Genomic DNA, 21209 nt, shown 5'->3' with positions numbered 1-21209 from the left:
GTCAGGGAAAGCTTCTCTGGTATTTTGATCAGAGACCTGAGTGGACTCAGGGAGCAACCCACACAGATATGTGAGGCAGACCATTCCAGGCATAGGGAATAACAAGTGCAAAGGCCCTGAGGCAGGAGGGTACTTGGAATACTCCAGAAGCTTACAGGAAGAGAGTACAGCTGGGGAGCTCATTGGGTGAGAGGAAAAATGATAGTAGACGAAATCAGAGAGGTAGCGAGGTTGGAGTCCACAAATGATGGAGGGCCTGAGAGACAACAGTAAGAAGTTTGAACTCGAATCGAAGTGAGATGGGAAGCCAAGGAGGGTTTCTGAGCCAAGGAAGAAGTGATATGATCTGATTTATATTTTAAAAAATCACCCTGGCCACTGTGTAGAGAGCAGACCGTGTGTGTGTGTGCCTGCACGCGTGCATTTATACCCAACTCTTCTCCCTTTGCTCTCTGACAACAGGGATCTAATTGTAAATCCCTCAACACGCACTGCCCTCCTTCACCCCAGGGCCCATCCCCTTAACCTGCAATGCTCTAGTCCCTGTTAGACTCTGCCTCATCCTTCAGGTCTCCACGAAAATGCTACATCCCATAGGAACCCCACAACGGAAATGGGTGCTGGACTCTGCGCCCTCTACTTTGTACATTCTTCTTTTTTAATTATTGATTTCTAGGACTCTAACCCCACGAGACTGAGCTGCCTAAAGGTAGGACCATATCTTTCCATTTCTTATTTCCTCAGACCTTATCATAGTGCCTAGCACATAGTCTGTCCTCAATAAATATTTGATGCCTGCATAAACAAGTAAATTAACGTACTCATGTAAGGCAATTCTACCAAACTTCAAGACAAAGCATCAAAGGATATTCATTTGATTATTCATGTTATCTAGAGGATGGAAGGCACTAAGCCAGCAAACTTGTAAAATGTTGGTTCATTTCTATATGATTGTATAGAGGTAGGAATGAGCCAGATAAAAAGGGAAAGGGGACAGAATGTGGAAACCACCCAAGAACAGGAAATGACATGATGCATTTGTGAAGATCCTAGCAGAACTGAATCCCCGGGAGCAAGGATGAGGGAGGCGGCTGGGAAGCTGATGACAAAAGGCCAGTGGGCTAAAGTGAACCGAGCAGTGTGGGCTTAACACGATCCAGCTATAGACCAGCCACTCTGGCAGTGGTGTGCCTGATTACCAGGAAGGAGGGTTAGTCTGGCAGCAAGGGGACTTTTGGGGACACAGCAACAGTCATCCAAGCAGATGTGACAAGGACCTAAACAAGGAGAGTAGAAATGCACAGGAGGGAGCAGATCACAGGGGTATTGTGGACACAGTATTCACAGTGCTTGGTATAGGGGTGGGAGCAGAAAGCACCCTGGGTGCCTTTCCAGATGGGGGCTGGGAGATCATCACTACCCTACTTGGGCTAAGCACATGGAAGCAGATTTTCAGGGGAAATGATTTCACTTATATATGTGTTGCAGTTGAGGTGGCTGTGGAACAACCAGGTGGAGTTGTAAAGTTGTCTGATAAGAAAGAAACACAGTTCTAGAGCTCATCAGAGAATTCCAGAGCGGAAATAAGGATTAGGGGGTCACTGAGTGAAAAATAATAGTTGGTGCCAAAAATTTAGATAGCACCCAAGAAAGTTACTGAGGGTGATAAGGGCAGAGGGCCTAGGATGGAGTTATGAGGAGTCCTGGCAGGCACCCGTAAAGAAGGGGACAGGGCACCCAGAGGTCTGGGTTGGTGCAGCAGCTCTGTAAGCCTATGTTTACAGCTTTGGGTCCAAGGCTGTTGCTACAGTTAAGGCCCTTCTCAGATTGCTGGAGGGGGACAAAGAAAGGCCAATGAAATCAGTTTTACCTTTAAGGACATGGATCAGAAATTACACACATAGCAAATGCTCAAATCCCATTGACTCAAACTTGGTTGCACAGATGCATCTAAATGCAAGCAAGTCTGGGAAATATGGTCTGCCATCGGGCTACTGTGTGCCCAGATAAAACCTGGAGGATTCTAATACAAAAGGGAAGAAGGAGAGATGGGTAGCAAGGGGCACAATTAGATTCTCAGATCATTTTCTTTTAAGTATTTTACTGATATCTAGCTCACCAAAGCAAGGAGAGCTTTGACCAGGAAAAATAAAAAAAGAGAAAGAGGTAATTCTGAAAGCTGAAGCTTCCAGGAAAGGGCAGAGGAGGCAGGGATGCTGGCGCAGAAGGTAGCTCTGGTGAGGATGTGGTATGGTATGGTCTGATGAACACAGGCTGCACCAAACTGAAACTCCGAGATCTGCCACTTACCTGGACAGTTTTCTTTTCTGCCTATATCCCAGTCTTACTGCAGAGGGTCCCTGAGAGGTTAATGAAATTCAGTATGTGCAATGCGACACACAGGGCCTTGCACCTAGGAAGGACTCAAACTGTGACTCCTTTCTTTCGTTTTCTTCCAAATTTTAGAGGGCAGAAGAAGGACATCAAGACACGAAAAGAAGCTTAAGAAAGAGGGTGGCTGGACCCCAAAAACTGTGCCTACTTCACGATGACGCCTGGAACAATCTGCAAGCTCAACCCTGAGCTTAAATGACAACATTTATGCCTGAGCTAAAGGACAATCATGCTACAATGCCACTTTGACACCAGTGCCTGCCGCACGTCTCCAGAGGTAGTTTTAAGGCAGGGGAAACATTATGATGGTTAGCCCAGAACAGCACTAGGAGTCAGCCAGATTTCAAATTCCGGAAGCTGCTGGCTGGCTGCAGAGGCTTGTGAGGAAAGAGTCTTATTAAAACTAACAAAAAAGCATGCGTTTAAAAGTCAGGTAATGCTGTATTGATAGCAACTTGCATCTGTCACCCTATCAACGAGGAAAAGGAGCAAAAAGAAAGTTCCACCTGAAAACCAGTTGACAGCTCCACCCACTTACAGAAAAAAAATTAGCAGCACAAGAAGACAAGACTCTATTTCTTTGATCAGGTTTTAAGCCTTCGCTGCCAACTTTTCACTCTCGTGTCTCACAACCTTAGAGATGCGTCTCCCAGGCTGTTCACTTCATCATTAAGGCAGAAGTTACCGGGCGTGTCTAAAAGAACAGATCATTAACTGGAGAGGCTACCAGGAGTGAAAAACCTCCCTTCTCTATCTCCTTTCCACCCCCTACCAACTTTCAGCCAGAGCAAACGATGCAGGAAAGAAGTGGCGAGGTCCCCGTGTTCCCTTGAGCTGGGCCAGTAGCAATACATAGTGGCAACCACCCATTGTGGGACCACAGGTAAAAGGTGAAGGCAGCAAGAAGAGAAACTTCTGTTGGTCAGTTTTCAAGGTTATGTAACTATTAAGTGTGAACAAATCGCTATTATTATTTTAATCACAAAAATATCTTTTGTTAGTTTATTCAAATGAAACTATCTAGGGAAAAATACCTAACTCCAGCTTGGTCTAAAACTCAATGCCAATGGCCCCACTGAGAGAAAAAAAAGAAGAAAGGTAAAAATATTATCTTGCTTCCATAAAAAGCTTTCATAAGGGATTTTTAATCAGAGGTTCAAAGCACCATTTATTTCCCTCTATCAGAAATTCCAGCTGAGAAGAAAGAAAAGACTTTGGGGGAAAAAAAAGAGAATTTGCTAAATACAGGCCTAATATTTTGAAAATGAATGCACAAAAATAATCTGAAATAAGTTGGACTTCAGTAAACGCATCAACATTAAAGTAACAACAAAAGGAAAGTCGGAAAGAGGTTTCTCCAAACAGACATTATGTTCTGGAAAAACATTGGATTTGATTTGCATGCTTGGCATGCTTTCGCCTCTGAAATGAAGTATTCTGGATGCTTTTGCAAGATATCTCTCAGAAGTCACCTGTGTTGGTTTCATTTCTATTGTTCCATGTTTATGCTCCACTGCTCACTTTCCACTGTTTACAAAACAATTTATGATAATTTCATATTTATTACAGTTTTCACAACAAAACCATTTCATGGCACACATCACTCTGTAACAGAACCCTCCCATGGGAAGCAAGTTAGATGCAAATCTCTCAGCTCCATATACACCCACAGTTTAGTGATGCTGCATCACTCGATGAACACAGGACGAACGAGCTACCACTTCGACTCAAAGTAGCAGGTCTCAAGGTGGGAAGGGGTAGATTTTGTTTTAAAACTAAGAATTAAAAAGAAGGAAGGAGAATGAACAAAGGACATAGAAAAGGAAGTGGGTACCACCCCAGATCAACTTTGCAAATCATCAGAAGCCCATGGAGTCAGGTCAAGGAGGCAGTTAAGCTCAGTTGGTTCAAAGACACTGAGCTGGAAACAAGAAAGAAAGTTATACTGATAGCTTTGCAGTTAGAAGAGTGGGGTTTGGAGTCAGAGACACCCAGGTCTCATCTCAGTTCCAGCAGTTAGGTGACCTCAGGCAATTTAGTGAACCTCTCTGAAGCTTTGTTTCTGGAACCATAAAAAATACCTATATCAAGTTCATGGGCTTGTATACACAAACACATACAGAGCACTTAGTGAACTGTTGGCACACAGTAACTCAATAAATAGAAGCTGTCATTATTGTAGGATGATGATATCATCACCATCATCATCATTATTATTAAATACAAGCTCCATGAGGTCAATGATTTTTGTCTAATTTTGGTCACTGCCAAATCTTAGCAGTGTGTAGCACATAAGAGGTACTCAATAAATATTTGATGATTTATCAAAATAAAAGTATAATACCTTTCAGAATAAGGACACTTGCTATCACCAAGTCCACCATTTTCTAACATGTTCTCAAAATGGCACCTCACAGCCTTGGTAAGAGGCCATACTGTTCATTTGAAAATAACTGGTATTAAAAACTCATAGTCTATTGTGTTTTTCATTTTGCACACAGATAGTAACCACTATAATCATCTATAAACCTGAATCGACACATCTGCCCTGACATCTTTTCACTGCTTTTCAAGACATTACACATTTTGCATTTAAAGAGTCTATGAAGCAAATAATCAAAGAACATCCTGATGTTTGCTTCACTCAAAGTTAACCAACCATTTAGCTGAATGATAATAAATAACTGCCTTTATTTATAAACTTTCTCTCTAAAATATAAATGCTATCAACTTGAATAAGCCAGAGAAAACAATAAAAGCCACGGTCGCATGACCTGGTTTACAGGATTTTGGCGTATTGTGTATTTCCAACAGCAGCACACGTTACCTTTGCAGAATGCTCCATGGTGACCACCACTTTGGTTCTGGCACTTGACACGAGATCCATAGCACCTCCCATTCCTTTCACCATCTTCCCCTGTAAAACAGAACCAGAACATAAGAAGTGAGTCTCCATCTTTCACTTCTTTAGTATGTGGCAGAACACAATTAACTTGTAATAAGCCATTGTAATAATTAGTGAGAAAAAAAATCACTCATCTTCATTGCTTAGTACTTGAAGGTTTACAACCTTAATATTCTGTTCTTCTATGGTTGAAGGATAAATATTATGATACCACTTTTAACAAGGGTGGCTAACGTTATTTTGCTGATGATACGTTAGCAATAAGACAAACAGTGCATAAGAAAAATCTTAAGAACTTTTCCAAAGTTCTGGCACATTAATATTATTACAATAACATGAGATTGAAATCCACATGCCCCTGACATCAATTTCTTTCTTTTTAAACACATAATAGGCACCGCTGAGTCTTCAATTACAGACACTTTCTAAAGCACTCTCTTGGAATTCCTGCAGATTAAAATGCCATTAGGTAATAGGCTGAGGCACTAATGGTGTTTCCCTGGTAATGATTAATATGAAAGGTGGGTCTGTCTTTCTAAAACTTGGCATTTATCTTGCTTTTAGAAAAACAAACCAAAACAAAATGAAAAATATATTCCTATTAAGCGAAAACAGAAAACAGAAGCTGAGTTCAGGATCCTTTCACCATTCTCATTATATTTTTGTTCATCTGTCCATCTCCTCATTCATTAAACATTTACCAACCACCTTCTATGTGCCACACACTCTGAATAATTCCCACTGTCTATTCTGTCTCTTGGTTACAGAGTTTTGGAAAAAGCAAATGTTTCCAGAGATGATGAAATAAATTCTTACTCAAGTATATTGAAGAGAAATGTTGTCTAACATTTAAACCTCCTTAAAATTTTATTTTTTAATCCAAGTCCTCTTGCTGATTTGACAGTGAATTCTAGCAGGGCTCTTGGCCCCTTTCCTATAATTGCATAGCTATAAAGAGATAAGGCAATGCACCCACATCTGGCTTTAAAACACAGACTCAAATCCATACCTTTACGGTACAAAATATGGACAAGCCAGAGATGGAAGCAATGAATGTCTATCAAAAACTCTATCACAAAGGAAGTTTGAGATTTTTAAAGCATCAAAAGACCCTAAAGCAAGTCCATTCCAAAACACCTCAACCTGCTGTGCTAAGAACCTCCGGGCAGCCTCAGCTTCCACAGATAGTGTCCTTGGGCAGACTCCAAGGGCGTAAGCGCTAGAAGAACGAAGAAGCCAAAGGAAACCAGAAATGAAGCTAGTGTGTTAAAAATTCCTTGAATTAAAAAAATTCCTTGAATTAGAATATACCACACACGAAGTTTGTCCCCTGTGACACAATGATTACAGGCAAAAGCTGCTGGCAGCCTCATATGGGAAGCTTGTCCAAGTTAGGCAAATCTGATTTACAGATTTTTAAATCACTGTCAATTATTTAAGAAACATTTATAGAGCACCTACTGGGTACAAAACACTGTGCTGGCACATAAAGAGCTATAAAACATGGTGGGAGGCTCTTCTCTTTGTTGCTGTTAAAAAGAACATTCCTGCTTGACTCAATGTAAATGAACAGCCTTCATCACTCAAAGAGATTCAAGGGGTCTGATGTCTTATCCTTAAAGCACATGCCTCAAATTTCAAAGCACTGTTTTGAGACTTAAATATTTGTTTCCAGGAGTGAAAAATACACAAGATTAGGTGCAGAACCTCTCAGAGCTATTCTATTAACCCATTGTATGACACTGGCAAAACACCAAATCTCTCTGAATTTGGGTTCATTATCTACAGACCAGGACTAACAATATCTGCCCTTTCACAGAGCTGTTACAAGGAAGGTATCGGATAATGTATAGAAAATCATATAGTAAATAAAGTTTATAAATTGATTGACTTATATCCTTTCAGTCAATTCAGTTTACTGAGTGTTAGGTATGAGGCTGGCATTGTACTGGGTGCTGGGACTAGAGGTTATCAAAACAGGCTTCTTTTCCTCATAAACTTCAACATCTGGGGGACGGAAAGTATTCATGAGTAATTAGAGAGACTTGGACCAAAGTTCCTGCCCTTAAAAGAAGCATATCCTACCAATCCCTCATGCCCAAGGCAGAGCAAAATGTCCATTCCCTGTGTCCCTGTGGACCACTCAGCATGTAATCTACCACAGTGAATTTCAACCTTTTCCCTCATCCCTTTTTTTTTTTTTTTTTTTTTTTTTTTTTGCATTATAGGTGTTTGGGTGAGTGAGTGGATGAATGGATTAAACTAACATTGGTCAAGTTCTAGCAGAGCACTGTGGATGCAACTGCTAATGGTGCCTGGGGAAGCAGGGATAGGAGCAAGAGGCCCATGGGAATTTCACAGAGGAGTGTTTCACAAAAGTAGTCTGCCAGATGGGAAAGAGAACAGCAGGATCTCCTAAGAGAAAGCATTTCTGGCAGGTTAACAGGAAAGCCTTCAAATATTTGGTTTTGTGCTCTTCTTTTCTTTTTTTTTCCTGAGGAAATTCATCACCCTGAACTAACATCTGTTGCCAATCTTCCTCTATTTTGTATGTGGGTCACTTCCACAGCATGGCTGCTGACAAGTAGTGTAGGTCTATGCCCAGGAACTGAACCCAGACCGCAAAACAGAGTGAGATGAACTTAACCACTAGGCCACAGGGCCGGCCCCTTGGTTTTCCCATTTTTTTCAGTATGTTCATTGTATTGGAAAAAGAAAATAAAATGTTTTCCTCCATTTCAATTCCCAATGATTTCTGAATCAGAATGAATTAATAAAAAAAAATTATTCTATCTATACCAGCAGAAAAAAAAATAAAAGTTGTATAAGACATACACTCTGATGCAAGTGAGAAATTCATCACCATCCTTCAACCCAGCTTAGTAGGCACTCTTTTGGGACCCAACTACTTGCAGGACCCAATTCTCCACTGAAGTTAGGGGTGGCCATGTGCCTGAGTTCCACACAATAGAAGAGAGAGAGGTGATATTTGTGATTTCCAGGCTCGGGCCCATAAAAACTTCTCATATGCAACCCTTCATGTGTTTTCACCTTCTGCCATCTGGACGCTGACATCTAAGGTGACCTTGGAAGATGGCTGAACTTCCCTTAGCCTGGGTCCTTAAATGACTGTGCGTAGCAGAGCCCACGTCCATGGAACCACATTGCATTGTTCAACATGAGTGCAAAATAAGCATACAGGGTGCTAAGCCACTGAAATTGGGAAGCTTTTTGTTACAGCAGCTTGTGTGACTAATATAATGATTTGGTGCTCACACGAGCTCTACAGAAGGGTGAGAATTCAGTGTAGAATTAGAACTAACTGTTATAGCTGCACAACAGAGGGGGGACCTGAGCAAGCCTCCTTAGGGGACGTTTTACTATTGTTCCTCAAGGGAAGTGACAATGTCAGATGCTGTGCCAGGCACTCTGATTCACCTCTACTCAAATGTCTAACACACTGCTTGACATTTTACAGAGATGAGAAACCGACCTCACCCTCATCTTCATCTCCTGCCACAAATCCAACATTCTATTTAACATACAAAACAAGGAGTGGATAAAACAGAGAGGTTAAGGAGCTAAAGATATACCTTTAAATAAATCACAAGAGGAAAATTGATAGTTTGAGAAAAATAGGCCTATAATAAAGAAGAGATTCTGGGTATAATTGAAGCACTGGGCCAGGGTGATAAAAAGTGTGGCTTTCTTTAAAATCTCATCAGCAAACATACATTTCTCTTTTTTTGTTGTTTTTTTTTTAGAAAGATTAGCCCTGAGCTAACTGCTGCCAACCCTCCTCTTTTTGCTGAGGAAGACTGGCCCTGAGCTAACAACCGTGCCCATCCTCCTCTACTTTATACGTGGGATGCCTGCCACAGCATGGCTTGCCAAGCAGTGCCATGTCCACACCCGGGATCTGAACAAGTGAACCCCAGGCCGCCGAAGCGGAACATGCAAACTTAACCACTGCGCCACCAGGCCGGCCCCATACAGTTCTTGAATGGTGCAACTTTCGTTCTGAAAGGAGTTCTGGCTAGCATAACGGAGAGTTGACTGCTGGATACTCATTTCACAGCCAACCCATCTTTTTGCAGATAAGGCCTGACCCTGATATCAAGTATGCAAAGAACACTGCAATAAGATGAGCTAGAAAGGCTGCATGCTCTATTATGACACAGGTACACAACTTTTCTAAAAAGATACTGACTCAAGTATTATCCTCAGTTCACCAATATTTATTCAGGATCCGTTATAAACCAGGTACCAAGATACGAATTAGAAATAAAAGATGTACATGATTAGCTATCTTTTTTCTAGAAATAGACTGAAACTAAAATCAACATTTTACTTATATAATACTTACTTTGATCCCACTTCCTAATATGAGAATTGTAAAGAAAGTACAAGAAATTCTGTTAATAGGCATTAGCATTAAAAAACCCTCAATGTATCAAAGTACAAATATTAAATGCACTCCCAAAGAAATAATAGTTAAGTTCTAAACACGTTTGGTGACATTTTAAGGTTTTTATGAAAAAGGTAAAATGAACACATTTAAACAATTCTGTGAAATGCTGTTTAAAGTAAAATATAAAACATACCGAAAATCATTCTTGCCATCATCTTTATCATTAGCACATAAATAGTAATGGCTCTAAATATTCTGGTCTTAAGAGACAAACAGCTTATAATATATAGAAACAATTTAAAATCATTTTAAAAAATGCTATGTGCTCCACTAGAAAATGTGAATTGACCAGAAGTAAAAGGGAGAGACAACTGTGGAGCGATTTACTAATAAAACTAGGGCTTGTTGCTCAATATTAATCATCAGAACATTAAGTACCCACCTCAATCCAAATACAAGCCTCTTTATTCCTGTCTCACTTCCTCATTATTAAAAAATGCTCTAGGGAAATAAAGGGGCCTCTAATCACGCTCAGAGTGAAGAGCAGGAGCGAGGGAAACTGAGAAACATTAATAACCACATGTGTTTAAACACAAGAGACGCGTTATAACTCCTCTTTTTAAAGAAAATAAAAGATCTACAATTTGCTTTAGTTTAACAAAGTTCTAACAAAGTTACAGCAGAATATTTCTCTCTTCTGTGTTAGACTTTGTATTCAAAACCAAGAGAAATGTGATTTTCCTTTCAAAGATGAATTGTATTTCCCAGGACAGGTGACTTGATCATGTAAACCAAGCAATACCGAACTAGAAATATAATTCTAGTCTCTATTGCTAAGTAAGTTAACAGAATTGCTTACAACAAATATCAGTTATCAATCACAATATGGGATAAAAAGAAAAAGCTCAACAAAAAGCAGTACTTGGATAAACTCAAAATTTCATTTTAGCAAGCTCTCTGGTTCCTGTGCTCTCGGGGACCTTGTTTCATCAATTACACCCTGGCTCCAGTTTCTCCCCCCTCCTCCCTCGACAGCTCCTCCCTGTTGATTCCTCAACGCACTGAAATCCGGTTTCTGTCTTGACCATGCCCTTGAAGTGAGAACTACTCGATCAGGTCTCTAATACTTAGTCATCTGACTCAGTAGACACTTTGTGGGTTTATTTCACTACCTTCCTGGACCCTTCTATTACATTTTACTGTTGTCCACCAACTCCTTGAAACTCTCCACTCATGGGCTTCCATGGTATAATATCTGCCACCGTGAGGCTCTCAGGCTCCTTGCTAGCATGCTTTCTCCCCACACCACCTTTGTGTGTTGGCCAACTTAAAAGTTCTGTTCTTGGCCTCCTGCTCTTGGTTCTACTTGTTCTCCAAGACTGCACTTCATCTCTTCTCATGATATCGACTTACCCTGTCTCTGATGATTCCTAAAGCCACATTTCCAGCTCAGATATTTCCTCTGAGTTTCAGACTTCAATATCCAAACACTTCCCAGTCACTCTGTGGCACAATCTGTTAGCTGATTCCCAAAATCATTTCCTCTTAGGATAGTTAGGCTACATTTTCCAGCCTTCCTTGAAGATATGGTTAGCTATATGAATAAGTTCTGGCCAAGGGAAAGTGGGTGAAAGTAATATGTAGTACTTCCAGGGCTGGACCATAAAACCTTTCAGGGACATTGCTCCATGTTCCTCCCCTTTCTGCAAACTACATGTTGAAAATTGTGGAGCCATGGGATGGAAAGAATCTTAATCCCCTCATTACTGCACAGAAGAGAGCTTCCTGCCACTTAGGGATATTCATTTGGTTCTATGTGAGTGAGAAATAAAAACTTCTACTATATTATATTAATTATCACATGCCTCAGCTCAGTATGGTCCAAATTAAATTAAGCATCTTTATCAAGGCAAATCTCATCTACCTACTAATTTCCCATCTCAGTTAGTGGCCAACCATCTACCTCAAAGTCCAAATCAGAAAAGTCCTTATCTCTGCCTCTCCTTCATTATCTGTGTATAATCAATCTGTGTTTCAAACACTAAGAACTCCAATATTCCCAATATTTCTTGAACTTGACCTTTTCTTTCCCTAAGATCCTTATGATTTCTCCCTAGAGTGTCTTAACAACATTGCTACTAATCACCCTATGTCCAGCCTTGTCCCTCTCATGAAAATGATCTCTGTAAAATGAGCGTCTTATGTCATTCCTCTGCTTAAAACCTTTCACTCTTCCCCAGGGCTTCAGGGTTAAGTCCAAGCATCTCAGTCTGACAAAAAGGCCTGTGGCAACCTGGCCTCTATCCTCCTCATTTCCTCACACCTTTGTTCCCATTTCTATTCCAGAAGTGAGTTGCTTGTACACAGCATATGGCTCCACACCCTAAGGTCCCATCCTCATTCTATCAAGCTCTCCAGCTCACCCTTGATGTATCAAATCATGACCGCTTCTTTAAGGAAGTGTTCACATACCTCTGTCCCACCCCATCAACAAGATTAGATTAAGGACCTCTCTTGGGTGCTCTCACAGCATCCTTGCTTTTCCCCATTTTAGAATTTGCCACGTGACCTGCATCAAGATCAGGGCTGATGTTCCACTGGCAGGTAGTGGCAAAGCCACACAGGTGGTTATAATTGACATTCTTCCTCACAAAATGAACACTATAGTCTCTCTAACCAACCTCCTCTTCCCACATCTAGTAACTTAAAACATAATAGCCAGCCTCCAAGATCCTATCCAGCTGCCACCACCATCTGTTCTGACTGATCACATCTAATCAGATTAATCAGTGCCTGTGCACTAAAGAAATCAATTAACTTCAAATAGCAAAAATGAGTTCTGTCTCAGAGTATTAACTACACTGATTCTCTCATTTTGTAAAAGTATAAATATCATTCAGTATTGCCTCCATAGTTCACTCATGAAACCTCATCACTCTAAGAAAAAAATCCCAATGCACATAAAATTGATTGTAGGTCATTAACTCCATCTTTGTATAGGAAATTAATCAGCATTTATTAAGTGAATAGTTATAAGTATGAAACTTGTATTTTCTCTTCCTAAGGTACAATCGATGTTTGACTAAATTTCTTTTGGTTATAAATGAGGCACTTTGCGTAGGTTGACTTCTTTGTACAAGGTCAGATAGACTAACATTCTGATCTCTCTATTTGCTGGATTAACAAAATGGACAACAGGAGAAAAACTCTGTGCTATTCTTAGCTCTGTTTTGAAGTAGTAGTTTCAGTCTTCACAGAGTCTATTCATAATTCTGCAGAGATGAAAACAAACATCAAACAATCTGGCTAAGTGAGTTCACTTTGTTTTATCAGGCCTCCTACAGAAGACAATGACGGAAAGAGTGTGAGCAAGTGCTTAAGATATAGGGATGGATATAAGGAGATTTGTTTTTATTTAAAATGATTAAGCATTATTACATTATAAATAAGTTATTTAATTGAATTTATTGAATAAAACTAAGCATTGGAGTTTCTAGTCCTGTACATTAGCCAGAAATAGAATAAGTATAATACTTAAAAATCCAAGGATAAGTTATTTTCTCCATTAACAACCTCTTCCTTCCATTAGGTCACTGAGAGAAATATGTTAGAATCATATGAAATTGCCCACATGTGGCCATGTGCAACCTACAAACACAGGAATTCCATATGGTTGCTTCAAACTCATGCTCTAACGGTAGGAAAACAGATCCCATTTACTATCACACAGAATTTTTTAAAGGCTTATATTATTTTTAGGAGATTCCTAGATAATCACAACAAAAATGACAGCTAAAACACAAATGGAAAGGTAACAACTAATCATTTTTATGTGTCTGCATTACTAAAATATATCAACCCCCTCAACAACTCATTCACATGGAATATGAAATTATTACTATTTCTTTTGGAAAGAAGAAACAGCCATTCTCAGAAAATTTATTTTCTGATTCCTCAAACGGGGTGTGGGTTGGTTGGGGGGAAGGAGGAGGATGTGAAAACTAGAACCACGGGCAGAAGCACACTTGCTCCATCACCTCCACCCACAGTAAGCAAAGCTCTAAAGAGCAGAATTACAGATTTATTGTAATTGCACTGCCGTCTCTGACAGCCAGATGGAATTTTCACAGAGAGACACAGTGACCGAAAGAACATTATTAAGGAATACATAAAAATCATTACCAGTGTTTTTATCCACAGCAGAAAAGGTTAAAAATAATGTAGAAGATAATGTAGAAGTCAAAAAAAAGCACACACTTAAGAGCAATTGTGAGACAGCATGCTATGTATGCTAAATGTAGGTGTCCTATTAAACAAGTATTAGAGGGTTAGGTGGAAGAACAGAAAACTGTTTTGACTCTACACCAAATTAACAAATACTCTGTTTTTCCCAAAATGTTCTGTAGATTCGGCTGATGACTACTAAGTGCCTACTGGGACTTCACAGCTGTGAACATTCAGGGTGAACTAATAACGCTCTGGTCACTGTTGAAGAGTCTTTCAGCTTTTTTCCACTTGTGCAAATCCAAATCTGTACAATGGAGACCCAGGGCCTCTCACATGTGAAGACAGGTCTCACCTTTGGTTAGCTGAGAAAGCATACCCCACTTTCAGGACTAGCAGAACCATGAGGCAATGTCATCCCACAGTGATATAGATCCTGGGACCAACATGAGGGCTGAGCCCCAGGAGGGAGATGCACATTATCTTTGTGAGAATGACCCACCAACACAGAATGCTCAGAAGCCATGTCACTTCAAGAGGGTCCTAACGTCACAGGTATCAGATGATTTTAGAAATCAAAAACAGAATTTCTCCTTTGAAGATCCTGGAACTGAAAGCACATAGAAGGTAAAATAATTCCTCCTCCACTAGGGAGAATGAGGTGGAAACGAGGAACTTTTTCAAACACCAAAACAGGTTAAAAGAATTACTTTGGGGAATTTGCCTTAAAGTTAATATTTTTGAAAGATACATAACAAGGCAAATTGAGAGAGCATTAATTTCTATCTTCTTATCCTTTCAAGTCAACTGTGCCTGCGCAAGCTCTTGGATGGTAAAAAAAAAAAAAAAGAGAGAGAGATGATGCTGGGAATAATAATGAAAAGTTAAGTGTCTTTAGAGAAAAGAAACAAGTGAAAAAAATTGGGGGTGAAGATTTTGGTAATGTAGAAATCAAAATACTGAGAATAGAATGAAAAAAACAAAAGACACTCTTTTGAAGTAAAATACAAAGAAAGATCAGAAGAGTTAGAAACATATATAAACAAATAAACTTTAACTCACTTCTTGATATGCTGGTGTTTTAACTTCCTAAACTTCATAAAGTGATATAAGTTTCTGATCTTGACAGTTTCAATAACTTTGTCCATAACACCAAAGATGGATGTTACATACATGCAAAACAGTATTAAATATCAACGTTTGAGTTAAAAAAAATGATTATTTCAAGTCCATTTTATATGGAGCCTAAGTTGAGGTATGTCTTTTATTCCCAAGAATGACATTTTTTAACCCCACTATTTAGAAGGAAACACGTTCTCCTGATAATCACCTTGAGACATAGTGAACCAGGAAGGAATTACTTTTTTCCTCTAACCTCAGTGAGAAGATCTAAAATGGAAAGTTGTTTATTTTTATTATTCAAAACTGAATGAGTGTGGGTTAGTGTGCACGCATGTATTACTTAGTTCTGCTCACTGAGAGGCCTAGAAGCAATGACATCCAAGTAGCAACAAGCACCACTAACAACCACATCTTACTTTCAAAACCATTCTCAAATAAAAGAAACCAGGACTCCTTGGAGAAAGAGCTGACTCTAGGGGCAAGAAAAATATAAGATGAACATCTTGTAGTAACAGAAGGGAAGGAAGTACTTGACAAAAAATGAAAAGAATGGAAGTGTACAGGAGCCAACCTGAAAGAGCTCCCTACGGCCATGGCTGGGACAATTTGAGCATGAAAATAAATATCATGGTGTTGGACTATAACTCATAGTACAAAATATACATAAGTCCATACTGCTATAAACAAATGACTGAATAAATAAATGAATAAGAGAGAAGAGACAAATCTTTTCCCTGGAAGAACTGAAGATAATATATAATACTCCCACTCCAAGAGACCTTTGAGAGTGGGCTGAGTCCATTGGTGTGCTTCTGAAGAATAAAGTAGGGGAAGGGAAACATAGTAACTTGATAGTGAACAAATCTCGTAAACATCACCTTAATAACACGATAAAGGTTAATTTCAACAGTGATGTCATGCAGATATGCTATACTTCCTAATATGATGTGAAAAGAAAGATACTTTACCCTCTAGAGTATTCTTTCTCAAAACTCATAACCCTAGTGTAATCATTAAAAAAAAAAATCAGACAAACACAGACTAGGGGACATTCTACAGGACATCTGGCCAGTACTTTTCAAGACTATCAAAGTCATGAAAAACAAGGAAAGACTGAGAAACTGTCATAGGTTAGAGAAGACTAGGGAGATGTGATGACTAAATGCAATGTGGTACTGTGAATCGGATTCAGTGTAGACTTGTACACTGAAAACAACAAAAAATTGACAAAAAAATTTTAAAGACACAAATAAATGGAAAGACATCCTGTGTTCATGGATTTGAAGATTTAATATTGTTAAGATGTCTAGAATACCCAAAGTGATCTACAGAGTGAAAGCAATGTTTATCAAAATCCCAGTGGCAGTTTTTTTACAGAGGTAGCTAAAACAATCCTAAAATTTATATAGAATCAAAAAAGACACTGAATAGTCAAAACAATCTTGAGAAAGAACAAAGCTGGAGGCATCACACTTCCTGATTTCAAAATATACTACAAAGCTACAGTAATCAAAAAAGCACAATACTAGTACAAAAACAGACACACAGATCAATGGAACAGAGTTGAGAGCCCAGAAATAAAACCACACATCCACAGACAGCTAACCTTTGACAAAGAAGCCAAGAACATACAATGGAGAATGGAAAGTCTCTTCAATAAATGGTATTGGGGAAACTGGACAGCCACATGCAAAAGAATGAAAATAGACCATTATCTTTCACCATACAAAAAAATTAACTCAAAAATGGATCAAAGACTTGAAGGTAAGATCTGAAACCATAAAACTCCTAGAAGAAAATATAGAGAGTATACTCTTTGACACTGGTCTGAGAAGGATCTTTTCAAATACCACGTCTACTTGGACAAGGGAAACAAAAGCAAAAATAAACAAGTGGGACTTCATCAGACTAAAGAGCTTCTGCAAAGCAAAGGAGACCAGGAGCAAAATGAAAAGACAACCACCAAATGGAAGAAAATATTTGCAAGTCATTTAACCAACAAGGGGTTGATCCAAAATATATAAAGAACTTACACAACTCAACAACAACAAAACAAATGACTTGATCAAAAAATGGGCAGAGGATAGAACAGACATTTTTCCAAAGAAGATATACAGATGGCCATTAGGCACAAGAAAAGATTTTCAACAACACTAATCATCGGGGAAATGCAAACCAAAACTACACTAAGATATCACCTTACACCTGTTAGAATGGTTATAATCACCAAGACAAAAAATAACAAATGTTGCAGAGGGTGTGGAGAAAAGGGAACCCTCATATAATGCTGGTGAGAGTGCAAACTGGTGCAGCCACTATGGAAAACAGCATGTAGATTTCTCAAAAAATTAAAAATAGAAATACCATATGACCCAGGTATCCTACTGCTGGGGATTTATACCAAAGAACTTGGAATCAACAATTCAAAGAGACTTATGCACCCCTATGTTCACTGCAGTATTATTCCCTATAGCCAAGAAGTGGAAGCAACCCAAGCACCCAATGACTGATGAATGGATAAGGAAGTGTATATATATATATATACACACACACTCACATACACACACACCATGAAATACTGCTCTGCTATGAAAAAAAGACAAAATCGTCCCATTCACATCAATATGGATGGACATTGAGGGTATTATGTTAAGCGAAATGAGCCAGACAGAGAAAGATAAACACCATGTGATTTCACTCATATGTAGAATACAAGCAAATACACAGACAAACAGAATAATTTAGTGGTTTCCAGAAGGGAGGAGGGTTGTGGGGTGGGCATAAGAAGCGAGGGGGCACATTTAGACGGTGACTGACACATAAAGTATTACTGAAATTTCACAATGTTATAAACTATTATGACCTCAACAAAAAAAATATATATATACATGTGTTACAAAGCTACAGTAATTAAAACAGTATGAAACTGCTATAAAAACAGACATATAGACCAGCAGAGCAGACAGACCAGAAATAAATCCAAGCAAATGCAGTCCACTGATCTTCAACATGGGTGCCAAGAACACACAATGGAGAAAATTCAGTCTCTTCAACAAATGGTGCTGGGAAACCCAGGTATCCACATACAAAAGAATAAATTGGACCATTATCTTACATCATACACAAAAATCAATTCAAAATGGACTAAACATTTAAACATAAGACCTGAAACTGTAAAACGTTAGGAAGAAAACATTTCTTCCCCTAGAAGAAAATATAGGCAAAAAGCTTCTGCACATTGGCCATGATAATGATTTCTTGGAAATGACAACAAAAGTATAGGCACAAAAGTGAAAAATAGACATGTGGAACTACATCAAACTAAAAGCTTCTACACAGCAAAGGGAACAACCAACAAAATAAAAAAATAAAAAAAACCTAAGGAATGGGAGAAAATATTTGTGAACTAAGCATCTGCTAGGGGGTTAATAACAAAATATATAATGAACTCTTTCAATTCAATAGCAAAAAATCAAATAACCCAACTAAAAAATGAGCAAAAGCCTTGAATAGACGTTTCTACAAAGAAAACATAAAAACAGCCATCAGGTATATGAAAAGATGCTCATCATCACTAATCATCAAGGAAATGCAAATCAAAGATAGAGTGAAGTATCACGCAGGTAGCTACTATCAAAAAACAAAGGGTAACTGTTGACAAGGGTGTGAAGAAACTGGAACCCTTGTACACTGTTGGCAGAAATGTAAAATGGTGCAGCTGTTATCGAAAACACTATGAAAATTCCTCAAAAAAACAAAAATAAAATGACCATTTGATCCAGCAATCCCACTCTTGGGTATATATCCAAGACTTGAAATCAGGATCTCAAAGAGATAGTAGCACTCCCATGTTCACAGTAGCATTATTCACAATAACAAAGATACAGAAACAAACTAAATGCCCATTGACATACGAATGGATAAAGAAAATGTGGTATATACATACAATGGAATACTATTCAGCCTCCAAAAATAAGGAAATCCTGCCATATGCGACAACATGGATGAATCTAGAGGATATTACACTAAGTGAAAAAAGGCATCACACAAGGACAAACACTGCATGATTCCACTTATTTAAAGTATCTAAACAGTCAAACTCATACAAGCAAAGTAGCATCGTGGTTGCCAGGGGCTGAGGGGAGTGGGAAATGGGGGGTTGTTCACTGGGTATAAAGTTTCAGTTATACAAGATCAGTAAGTTCTAGAGATCTGCGTACAACATAGTTCCTATAGTTAACAACACTGTATTGTACACTTAAAAATTTGTTATGAGGGTAGATGTCATGTTAAGTGTTTCGTACTACAATTAAAAGAAAAAGACAATTAACACTGCCCCACCCCAAAAATAGTAATGTGCCAATTTGTGTTTCTTAGTTTTGACAAATGTTTCACGGTAAAATGATTATAAGTATGAGAGAAATTGGGGCAATGAGGGGCATATGAAACTCTTTATACCATCTTTGTAACTTTTCTGTAAATTTAGAATTATTCCAAAATACAAAGTTTATTTTTTTAAAAAAACTCAGCATGTGGCTTGTTCCTGTGGCTTTTGTTTTTTCACCAAAACGAAAACAAAACAGAGATTGGTTCTCAGATTTCCCCCTGTGAGGGCCTCTCTTAATAACTCTTTAAGCCTGCTGCTAAAAGGCTTTGCAACATCTGACTCTCCAAAAATAAGTAAATTCATGACAGTTAAATGAATCTATGAATTCACATATACAAAATAAAATGAATTTTCTTTCAGCTAAGATTGTTTTCTTATAGTAACTGAACTTTACTCCTTTGCAGAACCCACCATTTACCAATACTGAGTACACGAACAGAACAAAAAGTCCCAAGTTAGTACCTGAATAAAGAATAAGAAAGGTGATTCTGAAAACCATATGTGTGTTTTGTGTTTTTTGTGTTTTGTTTTCTTGTTCCCAATAAATAAACTTTACCATCCAAGTCACTATTATTTTGATACGCATTGCCCAATGCTAGACAGCTTAGATTTCTGATAGAGTGCTTAAAAAAAAAAAATCAAACGTGGTAATGAGGACCTTTTAATTCTGCAACCACATTACAAGTTTGAAAAAAATTAGGTATACGAACTGGACCTTTGTTCTATGACATAATGTATCATTTCTATTTTTTATTATTGTTATTTCATTTTTCTTGTTATGCTTCACCTTTTCCATGCTGAGCATCTTTCAATAAACTCAATTTTATGAAGACAATTCCTCATTACCTAAACAGTACTTGTAGAAACTAAGTAGATATAATAAGCTTTCCTCTACAATAAGAGAAAATACAACAAGAAAAAATTAAGTAAATTACCTGAAGTTATAGAACAAGTCAGAAAAAGAATTGGATGAAGTCTCTCCCTAGCTTCCGGAAAGAGGTAATTGAATCCCCATAGAAGATGCTTCCTATTTTAAAATGTCCATTATGTTGAACTTATTGCACCATTTTTCTTTCTTAGTGCTCCTAGTCTGTTGGAGGGTGTTAATTAATTTAGTTAAGAGGCAGGCAGCAAGCCTAGAGATGCCCTATGTAGCTTTGGTTTAGACAACTTCTAAAAATGCAGTTAGATCCTTTACAACTAAAATTACAAAACTTTCCAAATGTGCTTATAAACAAACCATGCCTCTTTCACCAATCTGAAAGCCACGATTTAAGAAAATTAAATTTCCTAAAAACTACATGATTATGAGCAGAAGTTACATTCAGTATGGAAATATGTTAGCTGATAAAGCTTCTAAGTGCCAGCGTAATAAGTTTATTTTTCATAAAGTTCTGGCAGTAAGAAAAATGTTGTGTTTTTTAAGAGAGTTATTTCTATATTGTTTGTGAATTAGGTTTTCAGGGTCTGATTATTTAGATGATATGCTTATTTGTCTTCATTCTAATGTGCAATTTTTTGGCCCTTTATTATTTGACAATAAGTACATGATCTTTACCAGAAGGTAGTGGTTCCAAAAACAGAAGATAGGGCCCAAATCATAGTTAACAACTCACCAATCAAAAATTCCCTTATCCAGTACTGTGAACGTTCTAGCCTATGACTACAATCCAGAAACATGCAGAACAGATCATGAGTGGCTAAAACATGTCAAATCTCATGTATTTCAGTTAAAGCTTATGAGCCTCCCCCAAAGGAGTCTGTGT

At 38.4% G+C, this 21209-nt stretch overlaps 1 protein-coding gene across 1 annotated transcript in view; it reads right to left on the bottom strand.

The window, feature by feature from the left end:
• OXCT1 (3-oxoacid CoA-transferase 1) overlaps window positions 1-21209 on the bottom strand; it is a 128101-nt gene that overhangs the window by 20079 nt on the left and 86813 nt on the right. Inside the window, exon 14 of the mRNA XM_046671662.1 lies at window positions 5222-5311. Within this exon, the coding sequence (XP_046527618.1) occupies window positions 5222-5311 (90 nt within the window). The remainder of the gene's footprint in view (window positions 1-5221; window positions 5312-21209) is intronic.

Source organism: Equus quagga, chromosome 9 (assembly GCF_021613505.1).
Source record: "Equus quagga isolate Etosha38 chromosome 9, UCLA_HA_Equagga_1.0, whole genome shotgun sequence".
Lineage (NCBI taxonomy): Eukaryota > Metazoa > Chordata > Mammalia > Perissodactyla > Equidae > Equus > Equus quagga.
Note: the sequence above shows the minus strand (reverse complement) of the source record. Positions and strands in the feature narration are given on the sequence as shown.